The sequence below is a fragment of the Herpailurus yagouaroundi genome, unplaced genomic scaffold (assembly GCF_014898765.1).
Source record: "Herpailurus yagouaroundi ecotype Mexico unplaced genomic scaffold, PumYag 28, whole genome shotgun sequence".
NCBI lineage: Eukaryota > Metazoa > Chordata > Mammalia > Carnivora > Felidae > Herpailurus > Herpailurus yagouaroundi.
Genome location: NW_024412376.1, coordinates 14762534 through 14779775, shown reverse-complemented (window position 1 = coordinate 14779775; position 17242 = coordinate 14762534). Strand labels below are relative to the sequence as shown.

The following is a 17242-nucleotide window of genomic DNA, read 5'->3' as shown; positions in this document are numbered from 1 at the left end:
AAGCGTGCCATGTTCCCAACGGCATTGGTTCACAATGGCCAAAAGGCAGAAGCAACCCACGCGTCCATCACAGAGGAATGGATAAACAAAATGTGGTATATACATACAATAGGATATGATTCAGCCATTAAAGGAAGGAAATTCTGACACAGGCGACAGCATGGATGAACCTGGACAACATTATGCAAAGTGAAATAAACCAGACGCAAAAGGACAAATATTGGATGAGTCCACTTACATGAGGTAACTAGTATCAAATTCATAGGGAAAGGAGAATGGTGGCTCACAGGGGCTGGAGATGCGGAATGGATACACAGTTTCAGATGGGGAAGAAGTTCTGGAGACGGTTGGTGATGATAGCCGCACAACAATGCAGATGCACTTCATGCCGCTGAACTGTATGTACACTTGAAAATGGTTAAAAGGGTCAATTTCATGGTGTGTATATTTTAGCACAGGTTAAAAAAAAAGATGCACAAAAGGAAGTGAAAACTTTTTTTTTAGTCCTTAATTTCAATCCGAAGTATGGTATCGACACGTGACTTTTTTATCTTATCTTTGGGTGGGATGAGGGAAGTTTTTCCAAACTTTCTACTGAATGACTAACCCAATAACAAAGAGCACAACCAGCAGAGCTGGCTCTAGGAGTGGTGTCCAAATTAAAAGGAGCCAGGGCTTCCTAGAGAAATGGCTACAGCAAGGGGGAGAAAATGCTAAGAAGAGCTTGGAGTATTTTGTGGTATGGAAAGCACGAAAGGATTAAACTACGATTTTGTCAAAAGAACTCAGGAGCCCAATTTAGACAGGTTCCCACTGGTAAAGACAGAAAAATCTGAGCATCAGTTAGGACACTAGCTAACATGGATTACAACACATCATATACATTTAAATCTCTGAATTCTTAACAATACTAAAAAAAAAAAAGTCACTGGTCAGGGAACTAATTCATTATTTTGAACACTGAAAAGTAAAGTGAAAGAAATAAGCATTCATCCTGCCTTTCTGACACAAGTTATATCTCAGGGTGGCCAAATAATTGGGAAACTGAAGTATTTTTTAGTTGTTACAGATATATTCCAGCTAGTAAATGAAGAAGGAATGAGAGCATTAGAATGTTACCATTTGCAAGCACTAATGGAATCATGGACTTAGGCACTGTCCATCAATGGCTGCTGAATGTGATCAAGCCTATTTTTCCAATTACAGATTTACATGAAAAACGGGGCAGAGGGGTGCCTGGCTGGCTCAGTCGGTTAAGCATGCAACTTCAGCTCAGGTCATGATCTCGAGGTTCATGAGTTCGAGCCCTGCTGCCGGCTCCACATTGGCAGCGGAATTCTTCCTCTCTCTCTCTGCCCCTCCCCAACTTACACGCAGGCTCTCTCAACATTAAAAAAAAAAAAACAAAAAAAAAACAAAGAAACCAGGACAGAGGAACATGTTATGTCGTGAAGCAAATGCAACCAACAGAATCTAGGCTGGAGAGTGGGAAAACTCTACGGGAAGAGCCTAGTTTCTTTAGCGAATATACCATAAGAAAAAGAAGAAAGGGTGAAAGGGGAACCTACAGATTAAAAGAATTTGACGGACATATCAACAGAGGCAACATATGGACCTGATCTGAGCAAACAATCTAAGAAAGTCAGACAAGCGGAAAATCTGAACACTGGATAGTTAATGATATTAAGGAGTGACAGTTAATTCAAATCAGAGTGATACTGGCATTGGAGCTACATGTATTTTTAAGTTTTATCATATCTTTTAGAGACACATACAGAAGTACTTATAGATGAAGTGGTAAGTTATCTGGAATTTCCTTCAAAATAACATAGTATGGAAGGAAGGGGGGGCATACAGATGAAATACAGCTTGTCATGAGGTGATACTGTTGAAGCTGAGGGCTGAACAGTGACCCTCTACTTCTGCATACACCTGAAACTTTACAAAATTTGTTTAACAGGCAAGAATTGAAGTTAAAATCTTCATCATCTTCACCTCTAAACTTCCTGGGAGGTAGGTGCTCTGGCTAATCCATCCTATGGGGTCTAGTGATGCATACCTGCATAAACAGTGTTGTTCTGTGGAATTACCCATATTCTTATTGGAGGCCACTCCTGGCACCCACTTCTCTAGGGATAATACCAGAAGCAGGCAGGCGGGATTACAAAAGAGGGTGGGGATCCCGCCTCCAGGGGCAGAGTAGCCTAGTCCCTCTTCTTCCCAGGACAGGGAGGGATCTGGCTTAGGAACTAGAGCTGGCCTGGCGTTTTGCCCTTCTTTCCACCTCAGCCCAGACACAAACCACACAGCCACGCTGTGCCCTGCTGCTAACGCACATACACGTAACTCCTCCAAACCATCCTGCTAGCATGTACCTCCTTCCTATCAGAGTTCCTTCTCTAACTGGGAATGGGTGCAAAAACACAGAGGGAAGGCAGCCATCACCTTGCCACAGTGAGGCAAAAACAAAACTAAGAGCCACTATTTTCAACCTTCCTACACTATAACCGAAGCGATACATCCAAGATGCTACTCGGGTCCTGCCTCTGTGCTGCTTTCCTTTCAAGTCTGCTCTCACCCAGGCCAAGTTCGAACTCTACACGCCTCAGCTACTTCCTGGCTTCCTGGCCTCCTGGCCTCCCACCTACATGGCCGAATAGCCACACTCCAGACACATCCTCAGCTTGTACTATCCTTCCCTGCTATGTAGCACCCCCCTAATCACTGTTTAGGACACAACACAGGAGTTCCCTCCACCAGGAAGCCTGGTCTGAGGTGACAGGGCCAGTTTAGGTACCCTAAGGGCTCCCAGGGAACCCAGATTTACTCCACTAGAGCTCTCCCTACACTGAAGGGGCACAGTCACTTCTTACCTCTCCCTACCGCACTGTAAGTGGCTGGAATGCAGAGACCATCTTGTTCATTTTTGATCTCCAATGCCTAACGAGTGCCCTGCTCTCAGGAGGCAGGCAAAAATATCGGCTGGCTGGTTCACTGGTGTTTGAAATGGAGCCCTACTTTCTGTGGATCTCCACAGGCTCCTAGAAACTCAGACACGGGCATGGGTTTAGTAATAACAGAAAAGCAAAACCAAAGGAACAATAAACTAAGACCAACTCTGAGGTAACTTAACCCATGGTTTCCAAAAGTTGTTTTTACATCTTAGTAGTTAAGTATTTTATTATGTACAATAAAAAATAAAACTGCCCATCAAACCCCAAATGTCACAGATACTGTTGCTTAAAATGAGGCAGGTAACCATGGAAACCTATGTTACAGAGACTGCATGCATTTGAGTTTGATGCCCAGGCAAGCTCGGGAAGGTTACGAGTTACTATGATAGCTTTGGTATGACAAAGACAAAGTCAACATGAACTATTATCCTGGGGGCTGCTGTAATACCCAGGATTTTAAATACCCCAAAGGGCGCCAGAGGCAGCCCTTCTCACCACTCCTTCCCCTGGCCTGATATCTTAGTCTTATAATGCAGGTACTCAAGCGGAGAGAGGCACAGTAAGCTGTTCACACTTGTACAGCAGGAAAAGAGAGCACAGGACAGAGTCCTAGGGGCCCTTGGTGCCAGACTCATGTGCTTTCAGCTCGTTGACTTCCCTTTCTAAAAAATGGGTTGAAAGCTACTGCTCACATTTATTATACACAAAAATCAGAAGACTGAAAAACTAAGTTTTTACACACAGCTCTCCCATTTGATTGGCTAGCGGTTCTCTTTACCAGTTTCCCATTGTTGCTCTACTTCAGGGGTCTGACTTGAGGAGTCAGTCTGGATCACTGATCTTTAAAAACTTTCTTCAATGCTGGAATAACTAAACACTAACTTTTATGACTGTTTACGTATATACGTATACACATGCCTGCATACGTATGGTAACTAAGAAGTCAAGGATTAATGCCTAACAGTGGTTATCTCTAGGTGCTAAGATTACAAACTATTTGTGCACTGGTTTATATGAGTTTTTCATTTTTCCATATTACATGGAGTTTAATAAAAGAAGGATAATTTTTACTGATACTTTTTTAAAAAAAAAAAAAAAAACCCAACAACTATTTGCTTTTCTGAGGCCAACTTTGACCTGGAAAACAATTTGCTTTTTTCAAATCAGCTGTATTTTCCTATTAAGTGTGTATTCCATGAGAACCACATTCTTTATTTAGGGTCAAGTTAAGTTCTTTCTATATGCTAGGGAAAGGTTTTATTTGTTGTTTGTTTTCTCCCCGCCTAGTCAATTTCGAGGGGTAACTTGTATTATTGCCTCTCTTTACCAGGTTTGATTTATGATCTTGGAAGTCAGGTCATTCTTTGCTAGGTCGAAGAGAGAAAGAAAGAAAAAAAAAAAAGGTTCCTCCACCTAATACCTGATAAAATATCTGAAAAGGTCATTGCAGACCTTGACAGAAACATACAATTTCAACCTGATCTGATAAAACAACAACCAGAAAACTTTTATCAGAAGAGAACATAACTTGCCATTTCCCAGCTCAATTGACTGAACTTTTTTTTATCTGCAATGACAGACCTCGTAAGATAGGAAAAGCTGCAGATAAGAAACCAAATTGAGTTGTCTTGAATCAGATCCGATTGTCTGCCCCTGGTTCAAACTCCCACACCTGCTCTGAATGGGTCAATGAGAGTCTCTTGGCATGGTCCCCGAGGGGTTTGGAAACATTGCAAAAGTGGTGAACTTTGAGACTTCAGCGTTTATTCTGCGATTATAATTAACCTGCTCACCAGTGGCTATTGATCAATTCTGAATGGAGGTGATAAAGTTTGACTGGATTTCTAGAAGTAAAAATGGAGCTTTAAACCGGGAGGAAAAAGGGAAGATTCCAAAATAATTTAAGGACCAAATTCAGCTTTAAGATCTGCAATTAGGAAATCCCAACGCTTATGGTTTAACAATCCACCGAATTTTGGTGGTATCTCCTTGATTTCTCATCCGCCAAAATAAAGTATATCTGGGACAATTCAACACAGAGTGAAAAACTCACAATCCACTTGGAACAGCTCTTCAATGACTTTAAAAGAATGGAATGGCTTACCTGTCTGGATTATATTCCTCCTTAGGCAGAAAAAAAGATACTCTGAGCCATGAAGTCAATTTTGGGATTCCTGCAAAATGCTGAAGACCAGAAAACCAAATTCCCTTCATTCAGATAAGAGGCTTGAATATCCTGGCTCAATTCTGATTACAGAGCAGTAATAGATAAAACCATAGGCCCCCTGCCAGAAATGAGAAAGCTTCCACTGGCGGCTTCTGTGTTCAGCTCAGCCCAACTCCATGGGGCTCTTCCAGCCTGAGGTTTTATTCACTGTCCTCATCCATCCCCCTATCCCCTATTCTCATCTTCACTAAAAGCATAATTACTATAGTGCTTTTCTCCTGTCCTTTCTCTGCTCCTACCACAAATACATTTGAATCTTCAGAGAAAAGGGAATATGGAGATGGTTCTGGAGATGGTTCCCCTAAAAGGGGAAGGATTTTTGAGAAAGCCATATGGTTTTGCTCTTCTTTTGCAGCCAGCAATCCCCACTCCTGCCCCAGAATAGGAGAATCCTCTAGTTTGGAGGGTCTGAATTCTGGGAAATGTCTCTTCAGTTCTCTGCACAAGAGAATCAGGAGCCTGAAAAGGAAGTTGATGCAAGGCAGGGGTTCCTAACACTCCCCAAGTGCAAGGTGGGCTGTATCAGAATGAGATGGAAAGCCACTAGAGAAGATGTTGTACCTGGAGAAGCACTGAGGAAAAACTACACTGGGGAGAGGGAGCAGGGGGAGACCAAGTAACAGAAAATACTAACATCGGAGTCCTTCAAACACAACACACCTTCTCGTCCTGAAGGGATAAGCACCCTCATCTTGGCAAATGCAAGAGGTAAATGAAAGGAAAACATGGAAGTCCTGGAAGTGGGACTTACCTGAATTCTAAGCCAGAACTGTTGCTTACTACCACGGGGAACTTGGGCAGATTACTTCATTTTTCTGAGGATCAGTTACCTCTTCTGCAAAATGGAGATTATGTCTGCCCTCTCAAGGACTTAAAAGTCCCTATCACAACTTCCCCATTTACCCTTGATAAAGGGTCCAACTCACTATCCATAAATTGCATTTATATAGTGCAAGATTACAGGCATATATGTAGCACAAGACATAAGCTACTGTCCCTAAAAAGTTAACTAGTTTCCAAACATTAATGTATCCAAACTTGTAAATTTATTTTGTACAAATTAAAAGAGATCAGAGGCCATTCCTATTATAATCCCACTCATATTATCTTCTCTACTTTCTTTAGAAGGAGACAAAGAAATAGCTATATAGATAGCCAATAAAATGTTTAAATAATCCTTCATGGAATGTGTTACATGAGCCCAGGTCATGGTCCATGGAAGGTCAATAGAACAGAGTGATACCTATTCTCAAACCACGAGAGGGCTTTATCACCTGCACCTTACTCAGGATCTTACTTACGACTTACTTAAGACTTACTTAAGACTCAGGTCTTACTTACGCAGACCAAAAAAGTCACCAGCAGACAAATACTTTTCAGGTGTCAAAAAGGCCCCTTCAAATTCTTAAAGCAGCAGTATCCAGAGGCCTGCAAGAATTGCCCTTTGCTAAGAGCAAGGCAGTGGAAAAACCAGCACACCTTCCTCTTCCGTATGCAAACAAAAGCAGCATACATTTGCAACTGGCTTCAGCTCTAAATACATAACAACTCAATCTCCTTAAAAGGACAGGCAGAAAAGAATTGGTTAAAAGACTTACCTTGCCTGGGGGGAAGGTAATTTATTTTTCTAACATAATCCCTATCACTGCCAAGGTGGTTTCTGGTTCTAGTCCCAAGATAACCTGAGGGAGAACTACCATACCAGCCAAGAGCACCTATGTATGTGCCCCCAAGGCCAGCAACCTGACAATTGCTGAGATTTGCTACCAAGAGACATTACTGAGAGTGGAATAAGCTTTTTTTGTCCCTTCAGTAAAGCAATCTCCTGTTGGATGAGCAAAAACCAAAAGCTAAATTCAATAAACAATTTATATTATAAAGTACTTTTCCTGGATATCCATAACTCTAAATATAGAACCCTGTTTTAGACAAAAAGAGGGAGAGAGACTCTCAGGAAGTTAATTCATGAATGCTGTATGTCTCTTTAATAGCTGGCTTAATATGTTTTAATTGGTAATATATTCACATGGCTCAAAATTCAAAAGATTCACTTTCACATCAGTATTCACAGCAACATTATTCACAAGTGAGGGAAACAACTCAAGTGTCCATGGTGGATGAATGGATTGAAAAATGTGATATATACATCATTCAGTATTAGAAAGGAAGGAAACCATATGACATGTTACAACATGGATGAACCTTGAGGACATTATGCCAAGTGTAATCAACCATGAAAAGATGAATACTATATTATTTCACTTATATGAGGTACCTAAAGTAGTCAAATTGATACAGACAAAAACTAAAATGGCAGTTACCAGGGGCTGGGGAAGAGGAAATAGAAAGCTGTTGTTTAATTGGTTTAGAGTTTCAGTTTTGCAAAATGAAAAGTGTTTTCACTGAAAACCTGTTTCACAATGATGTGAATATACTTAACGCTGCTGAACTGTATACTTAAAAATGGCTAAGACGGTAAAGAATAAAATGAAATAAAACTAGGGGTGCCTGGGTGGCTCAGTCCGTTAAGCGTCTGACTTTGGCTCAGGTGATGATCTCACAGTTCATGGGTTCGAGCCTCACATAGGGCTGTGTGCTGGTAGGCCAGAGCCTGGAACCTGCTTCGGATTCTGTGTCTCCCTCTCTCTCTCTGCTCCTCCCCCACTCGTGTTCTGTCTCTCTATCTCTCCAAAAATAAACATTAAAACATTTTTTAATAATAAAAAATAAAATGAAACTTAACCTTAACCTCCCTATATTTTTTTAACTTCCCTATATTTTAAATATATTTTCTTATTATTTAAATGGCTAATAAAGAAGCATAGAAGTGACTATTAAAAAGTGGTTATGTTGGTTAAAAATTCAAAAGGCTCTAAGGCATATGTGGTAAAAATGCTTTCCCCACCCTTGTCTTTCACCTACCAAGTTATCCCTTCCATGGGCAATTGACGTTACAAACTCCTTGCAAATATTTCCAAAGATAAATTAAATTATGTTCAAATGCATACACTCCTTTCTTCTCTTTTTAATGTTTATTTATTGGGGGGGGAGGGGTAGAGTGAGAGGGAGACAGAGAATATGAAACAGGCTCAGGCACTGAGCTGTCAGCACAGAGCCCAGTGTGGGGCTCAAACCCACAAACCATGAGATCATGACCTGAGCCAAAGTCAGACACTTAACTGAATAAGCCACTCAGGCACCTCTTCCCCACTCTCTCTCTCTTTTTTTTTTTTTTTTACACAAGTAACATGCAATATACATACCCTGTACTTCTCTTGGAGACAACTCTGTTACCATTACATAATGAATTTCCTAATTTTTAAAGTCTACGTGATATCCTATTGTTTGCACATACAGTATGTATACAAACACTCCCCTGATAATGCACATTTAGGTTATTTCCAATTTCTGTTATTACAAACAGGGCTATAATAACTGTGCCGGTACATTTGCAGAATAAATTCCTAGAAATTAAATTTCTGGGTCAAGGGTATCTACTTTGTAATTTGTTGGATACCATCAAGGGCTCTCCAGAAAGGTTGTACCAATTTACACTCCCACCCACAGGTATCAGAGTTCCTGTTTCCCTACACCTCTGAGCATGTTTGTTTTCTTAGCTCATTAGAGTTTAAAAAAAAAAAAAAAGGAAAGGATACAGAAGAAAGTGTTATCTAAAACTGTCTCCTGTACATCATTCCACCTGAGTGCTTAGAAAGAAAGTGCCTAGCAAATGTGGCCTGACCTTTTGATGGGACACAATTGGGCAGGTGACAGATCTCACTGGAAGCAGTGACACACCCCTGGCCACCCCACACACACCTTCCCCATTTAATTGGTTCTCAATCTAGCACCACAGACCAGCCCCAACTCTGCTCAGGGTGGTAACCGGAAAGTTAAACAACTTTGGTTTTCTCAAAGACTGACAAATCATTCTGTGGCCAAACAAGCTACTTAAGAGTTGATCTCACAAAGTTCCCTACATAAATGAACTGGCTCTGAAAGAAACTGGCTTAATTGATAAGCAGTCCCCAGAAGATCCAGAAAACACTTTAGAGTTTCCTACCAATCTATATCATAAACAAACTCTCGAAACACCACAAATGAGGCAAAGCTTTTAAAGAAACCATTCAGGTAACACTGGGTGATATACATTTTTTCACTGTGTTATTTTTTTAACCCTTAAAATTATTTAACAATTTTGAGATCCTTTGATAATATTATAATTGCTTGTTTCTTTATTACCCAAAGGAATTATTTCATAATAAAACATATTTTCACAGCTTTCCAGTAACATCTACCACAATGCTATTTACTTCATCGCATATTTACACATAATTCCCATTGTCTCCTTTCTGCCTTAAATATTTGCAAGCATTAATATAAAAGTCAACTTTATTGTGGTATAATGTACATACAAAAAAGTACTCCTGCTTTTTTATTTTAAAGATTTTATTTTTAAACAACCTCTGCAATGCACAAGGGGTTGAAACCCACAACCCCAAGATCAAGAGTCACAGACTCTTCCCATTGAGCCAGCTGGGCGCCCCCATGCTCATTTTAATAGTAAATTTCCATCATGAGTTTTGAAAAATTGATACACCTGCGTAACTACCCTCATTGGGTTCTTTAAAAGGAGACAGTCATCTTACCTGCTCTAGCCATTTCACGTGCACACAAACAATGGACCCTAGCCCTTGAAATGCAAGAAATTCCCTGCCCAGCTCCACTGGCAGATGGCAACACCATACCTCCTTAAGCCCTTTCAGTGCCCAGGGGGTGTTATTAAGATAAGTTATATTCCAGATTCCATATTCCATTTCAACAACTACAATCACGTGTGAAAAAGTGTTCTTGCCAAACCTAATGTCCGCTCGCCTGGAGGAACACAACGTTAAATAAAAGGCCTTTAAATGTTAAAGTACCTTTTAGGTATTTTTACACGGTCCTTTTCTCTCTCTCAACCACCCTGTGACTTCTCCTCCCTAAACAGTTCTGGGGGGGGGGAGCACGCAGGTGGTCACAAGGGTTGCAGAACCCTCTCCCACCCTGCTCACTGTACCCAGAGGCTCTCCAATGGACCTCTGAAGCAGTGTGTGTGTGTGTGTGTGTGTGTGTGTGTGTGTGTGTGTGTGTGTGTGTGTTGACCTGGGCCGAGTGTGTGTGTGTGTGTGTGTGTGTGTGTGTTGACCTGGGCCGAGTACTGTGGTGAGTACCTCCTAGATCTCTACTCAAATAAATATTTGCCAAGTGCTCAGCATGTGCCTGGCACTTAAATATGAGTAAGACTCTGTACCTGCCCTCAGTAAGGTCACATAATTCCATTAATGCAGCCTCATTAATGATTTCAACAGTTGTTTCAGGGTCAGGTTCATATTGAACTTGGAATGAATTGAAGTTCATATACATTGCCGTCAAGGCAGAATAATTCCTTTCAACCTAAGTGCAGGTCTTTATTGAGGCCCTTGGTAGCTTTCATCACCTTGATTTTTGTCTTTTCCAGTAACCAACATAAGATACTAACTCTTGTTAAAACTGAGGCAATTAATACCTCATGAAAAAAATAAAGCTGTTCTCTTAGTTCTCTTCATTGAAATTGAAAGCAGTTTCTGAGGTGAAGAGTGAGTTAGTCTCTGTGGTTTTACCTCTGGTCGTAAATATATTATTTACACAAAAACCAAGCTGTGTTGGGTCATTTCTTGGTACCACAAAATGTGATGGCAAATGAGGGTATAACTTTTTTCCTTTTTTTCAAAAAGCAGGTGCCTGGCTTTTCCTGGCAAACTCCTACTTACCCTTCCAGACCAAATGCAGATGACACCACTTGGGTGAAGACTTCCAGATTCCTAGACAGAAGAAAGAACCACTTCTGTCTTCTCTCCTTTTCTCTCAGCTCATTCCTGCAGCATGTAACTGGGTCATTTACCCATTTTCATGTCTTTAGGGTGACCAACCATCCCCATTTATTGGGGACTGTCCTAGGTTTAGCACTAAAAATCCCAAGTCCTGGGAAACCCCTCAGTCCTAAGAAAATCAGAAAAATACATCCCTCTACATGATAGTGAGTAGCTATTTGATAAAATAGCCATCACTTATGAGGAGCCAAAACCAACTACTTCACAAACACTGCCTTATTTTTCGAATTTAAGACAACACTGAAAGCAGTTATGATTATCACATTTTACAGAACAAGAGAGGAAACTGAGAGGTAAGTAACTTGCCCAGGATCACAAGGGTACCTGGAATGGAATCCAGGCTTGCCTGTCCCATACCACCACACTGTATTACCGTTTGAGAGTCCAATGGCAGCTCCATACAGCAAGCTCTCAATAAATCTCATGGAATCAGTAATCACTTATCACCATGCTCCTATCACTCAGCATCAGCTAATGTGCCAGTGTTGGTCCTTGAGACAGCTACCAGGCATTTACAGGAGGGTCCATGTGATAGGAGGGGCATATATAAAAAGCATATTTATTTACATGCACTGCTTTTAACTTAGCTGGCTTTTATGTAAGTGCCACCTGCAGAACACGCGGAAGACGTGCATGCCAACATGCTCTGCATGCCTCATGTTCCCTCACAAAGATAACAGGGAAGCTTTCCTGACTTGACCATTTAACACACTTGGCTCTGTCCAGGCGAGCCAATCCAGCTGCTAGGCCAGACCCAAGGGCTGTCTTCAGGTAGGACCTCCTGAACCAATGGCACAGAGCAGAGTACTGGGAAGACAGGCCACACTTCTCCATGATGAGGTGCTCCGTGGAGGTCAGCTTACCATTTGTTGATCCTTTAATTTGGGAAACATTACTGATTTCAGCACTCTCCTAGCTGGTATGGGTTACATTTTAGAATTTAAGTACTGTGTGCATTCACACATTGTGTGTGTGTGTGTGTGTGTGTGTGTGTGTGTGTGTGTGTGTATTTTTAACATTGTTGCGGTTGTAACTCTCCTGATCAGAAAAGCATCCTCCATTTTTGTCTTTTGACTCCAGGTGATAGGGGTTAGAAAGCAACCTCTCCACTCCCTCCCACAAGTTCAAAAAGCAGAACTATGGGGAGGGACCATTTCTCCCTGTTTTAAAACATAAGTTCTAAAGAAAGTTTTATTTATTTCTAATATAATTTATTGTCAAACTGGCTAGCATACAGTGGGTACAGTGCGCTCTTAGAGTTTCAGTGAGAACGCAAGAGTTCCGAGAACGCGGGGCCACAGCGCCCCACCCCCTCCCCAACACGCCCACCTCGAGCTGCCATTGTATGGAGATACTTCAGGCCAGCTATCTCACTCCGGGCCTCGCGAAAGGCTCCGGAGCCAGTTGCCCCTCCTACCCCAGGGGGTGCCGTCTAGCTCCCCTGAGAGGGGGAGGGGGAAACTAGGAGCTATAGACCCAGCCCCGGCGCCACTTCCACGGTTAATCAGTTTACCTGGGATGTGTATTTGGCTGCACCCCCCTGGGGACCTTCCCTGGCCACCCAGGGTCAGAGGATAATTTAAAAAACTCTTCAAAGCCGGGAGCCAGCTTAAGACTGGAAACCTGGGAGGGACAGGCTTTACTCTTCAAAGTGAGAACAAATGCGAAAAGATTTAGCACTTAGTAGGTAGTCAGTAAACGTTAACTTTGTTTCTTGGGTCTGGACTTCACCCCCCCCCCCCCAGAAGCCATCTCCAACCAACCCCATCCTGTCCCTTCCTGAAATTCGACAAGACCAGAGGTGTTTTTTGTTTTGTTTTGTTTTTCCATTTTGAACTAGTGGTTGCCACTTCCTTTTCTCTCCCAGCGCAAAGCACCCGGACCCTTTCTCAGGCTTCATTTTGTTCAACTGTAAATCGGAGCGGGGTAGCACAGGCTTGCCGTCCTTGCCGGGTCTGACATTCACAGGAAATATTCAGTCGTGCCCGTTAGATTATTTCTAACCCCGGCCCTCCGAACAAGAGGACGCTCCACTTATGGAAGCTGCTGCAAAGTGTCCATTTAAGTCAGGTCTTTCAAAGAAGCCCCTCTGCGCTTCCCGAGTTCCTGGACGCTGACCAGGCATGCGCTTTCAGTGCACCCCTCACAAGTGCGGCGGCATACCAGCGTAGTGCACAATAAGCGCACAGAACGCCGTGGCCCCGAGGCACCCACAAGGTGCTAGCCTCCGTTCAACCCATCTCCGCTGCTCCAGTCCCTCCTTTGTTCCAGGTGTGAAATCCCGACAGGAAAATCATCTGCCACTCCGAAGGATCTTCCAACTGGGCCGCCAAATGGCCCAGAAGATCTTGGGCCCTAGCCAATGTAATCAGTTCCCTGCTGAGGACCCTAAGGGAGGGCCGAGAGGAAATGCGAACAGAAACCCCGCGACCGCTAGTGCTGTCCATCAAGGGCTGCCGGGGCTGCTCCTCCCAGCTCTTCATGGAGCGTGTCGGCCGCCAGCGCTCACCTACGGCGCACAGACATACCCGACGTCGGGGCTGCTTGGGGACACACTCAGACCCTGCACCCTGCAGTCCTCTCTCGTTCAGAAAAGCATTTAGGAAGCAGGCCTGCCCTCACCTAACAGAATATGGGCTTCTTGGGGCTGCGACCTTCACCACCACCAACGTGCCGCGGCCGCCAGCTTGTTTTCCAGTTTGCTTTCCTTGGAAACTCACGCATCCTGCCCCTCCCCACCGCTCCCCACCATACGCACACTTGCGGAAAATTAAACGCCCCCAAGCAGTGTTCGGGACAGCCTGTTCCGGAAGCCAACGGGCCCGGGTACTCGCGCTCAGTACTCACCGAGGTTCGGGTGTCGAGCGGCGGGGTTGGCCCTGCCGGGCAGGCTATGCAACACCGGGCTGTCGAAGGGACCGGCGGAGGCGGCGGCGGCCGCGGCCCAGGACGCGCCCACGTCGGCCATGTAGGCTGGGTAGGGGCTGGAGTAGGAGCCTGCGAAGCCCGCACGCCCGTACTGCTCGCGGCCGGGGAGGCCCGCGCCCGCCGCTCCGCCACCACTGCTGTAGGCCGCGGCTTCCCGGGCGGCGGCGGCGGCGGCGGCGGCAGCCAGGGACCCGGTGGTTCCCGGGAAGGAGAAGCGCGGGGACACAGGCGGGGGCGTGTAGGCCGCTCCCTCGGCCCCCGCCTGGCTCCAGCCCGGGCTGCTCTGCTGGGTTCCGGGCCCGGCGCCCGCCGGGGCTCCGCCGGAGCTGCCGCCAGAGGTGGCTCCGGACGCGGCGCTCCCGCCTCCGCCCTGGAGATAGGACAGGCCCAGCACCGAGGAGGGCACCCGCGGCGTGGGCACGTAGACGGGAGAGGAGGCAGCGCCCGCGCTGTGCATGAAGGCGCCAGGGCCACCCGCCTCGTAGGCCCCGGGAGGGGGGCCGTGGTTGGCGGCCATGGCCAAGCTCTGGTACATGGCCTCTGGGAGCTCTCCGCCTCCGAGTCCTCTCTCTCACTCGCGAGTCAAGGCGCAAGGCGGGGAGAGAGTAATAATAATAATAATAATAACCACAACAACAACAATAATGTACAGGTGACGGCTGTCACGTAAATGAAGATCCAAAATCAAAAGTAAAAATGCAAATCCCTCAAAAATATATTCGTATTAAATCCAGCATCGAGCAAAAACACTCTAGGCTCTTGTTTACAGGAAAATCCCAAATTGAACTTTTGGTTCTTCCCGGAGGTGCTGGAGAAGGGGCGGAATCTACCCCAGGGACTAGAGGTCCTGAGCGCCTACACGAGTGGCAGAAGACAAGGGGTAGTGCCTGGGCGCCGGTATGGGGCACGGGCCTTCGGGTCACGCCGGCGGCCGTGGCTGCGCACCCTCTTCAGGACACCCGTAGACTCCGGCTCTGGGTGCCGTAGGCTGGCTCCGATGCGGAGGGTTGGGTTGGCTCCCGTCCTCCTCGCCGCAGCCGCGGTCCTAGAAGAACGACAAAAAGGGACACAAGTTCACCCGGAGCCCACTTTCCTTGTGCTCGGCTGCTTCTCCCGCACCGCAAACCAAAGAAATCGCCACTTTCGGCGCGCAGCCTTGGAGGCCACGAAGTTCCTAAGGAAGCTGCCGTCTTTGTTTTTCTCAGCCCGTGGGGTCTGACTGCCCCAGGGAAGCCTAGGGAGGGGAGCCTTAGAGAAGTGGGGCTTCACGGTTATTAGACATGTAATTATTGACTGTGACCTAGTCAATTTTTTTTGGTATTGCTTGTCAGGAAAGACCCTTGTCACAGATAAGTTTAAGGATTTCAGTTTTCGCCAGAATGCCTGGGACCCAAGAAATATCGCTCATCTTTGTTCCCCCACCCAACCCTAAGCGTCCCTGGCCATGAAAAAACTTTAGATTGCCCATGAAACACAATGACAAACTTTTAAAAAAACCAGCAACCTAAGAAAATTTTGTTTGTAATCTTTTTATTAAAACTAGGGGTAGAGTCTAAATGTTTACACATGAGCATAGTGTCTGCTAAATCTCTGTGAAAAGGATTGTGAAATCTCTTATCCATCCACACACTATACCATATGGAAGTCAAATCAGACAAGACATTTGTTTCTGGCAAATAGTTATATTTTAGTGATTCTGCAGATTGGATATTAAAACCAGAATAGTGAGGGAAATGTACAAGTTCACTTTGTGGAACTACTCACTGGACCATTCAGATTCACTGAATGGGTTTTTTCCCATATAGAATCACTGGTCCACCCGTGGAGGGAAATCATAACGTCAATGACAAACTGAAGGGGAAGAACAGTTCGTAGGGTTTGGTTATGCCCTTGTATCCTGTGTTTCTATTTTCTTAGGCAATTTTTCTGATAAAATAAGAGCTCAGTGTTCTGAAGCACCTGCTCTGTCTCAGGTCTTTTTTTTTCTCCACAGCTCCTCAAATAAAAGTGTGTCTCCTCATTTTACAAAAGAGGGAACTGAAGCATCGTAAAGTTTTGAAACTTGCCAAAGATCAAAGTACAATTAAAGGAGCTGGGGGACAGAATCCGTGGGTCTCCAGGGATTTGAGGCTGACCACTACATTCCCGCTTGTCTCCTTAAGAGACAGCCACTTTTTAACACTGGTTTCTTTTTCACTGCCACAGAATTACAAAAACATCAACTGACCTTTATTATACTAAACCCAGGCTGTCACTTACTGAACAAATGACTTTAGACACATTACTTAACTTCTGTGCCTCAGTTTCCTCATTTGCAAAAATGCAAATGTTAAAGGCACCTATCTTGTGGAGTCATGGTGAGGACTGTAAGGATTGTAAACTAATATATGTAAAACAAGTATAATAGGGTTTTATAAAACTTATAACAAGTACAAAGTTCTATATAATTGTTGGCTATTGTTATTATTATTACATATTTCTAATGTACCATAAGACAATGCCTCAGATATAATCATACTATAATGAATGGTCATCTTAATTATTGTAAAAAATTCTGAAAATCTAATCTACACTACATCTAATATACGTATATAATGCTTTTAACCATCTTTGCAACATCACTAATGATAATGGAGTTAATAGAACTGTATTCTATAATCACATGTCAACTTCTAGATGGTTTATCATTTGCTTTCAAAACTATACAATAAATTATTGGTTTGTTGGACATTTCCTTCCAGGAAGAAGTTTGGCTAGAGGGTAGATACAAAAAATTTGATCTGAGGGGCACATGGCTGGCTCGGTCAGTAGAGCATGCAACTCATGATCTCAGGGTTGTGAGCTCGAGCCCCACAGTTGGGTATAGAGATTACTTAAAACTAAAATATTACAAAAAAATTTTTATCTGAAATCACCAACTTCACTCTTTGAAAATGAAGGCAAAAAGTTAGTACCTTCTAGGAATCTGTGCGCTTCAATAAGTAAACACATAGGCTTACCTTGATAAAATATTCAGTATTTAATTTTTAAATAAAATAGTTCACCTATTTCATTGTATTTTCTGTAATACTCAACTTCCGTAGTTCTAATGCATAACATCATACTTTTTTCTCACATAACTGCAGAGAAGGAAGATTTATAATTTTGCAAGCCAACTTACACACAGATGCTAATTTACCAGCTTTAAAATGTAAATGCTAAAAATGCCATAAATCTAACAC

General features: G+C 43.8%; 1 protein-coding gene across 3 annotated transcripts in view; it reads right to left on the bottom strand.

The window, feature by feature from the left end:
* Positions 1-17242, bottom strand: part of GATA4 (GATA binding protein 4) — an 83047-nt gene that overhangs the window by 34338 nt on the left and 31467 nt on the right. For all 3 annotated transcript variants that reach the window (XM_040469966.1, XM_040469957.1, XM_040469976.1), the window contains exon 2: positions 13941-15066. In XM_040469966.1, the coding sequence (XP_040325900.1) occupies positions 13941-14556 (616 nt within the window). In that variant the 5' untranslated portion in view covers positions 14557-15066. The remainder of the gene's footprint in view (positions 1-13940; positions 15067-17242) is intronic.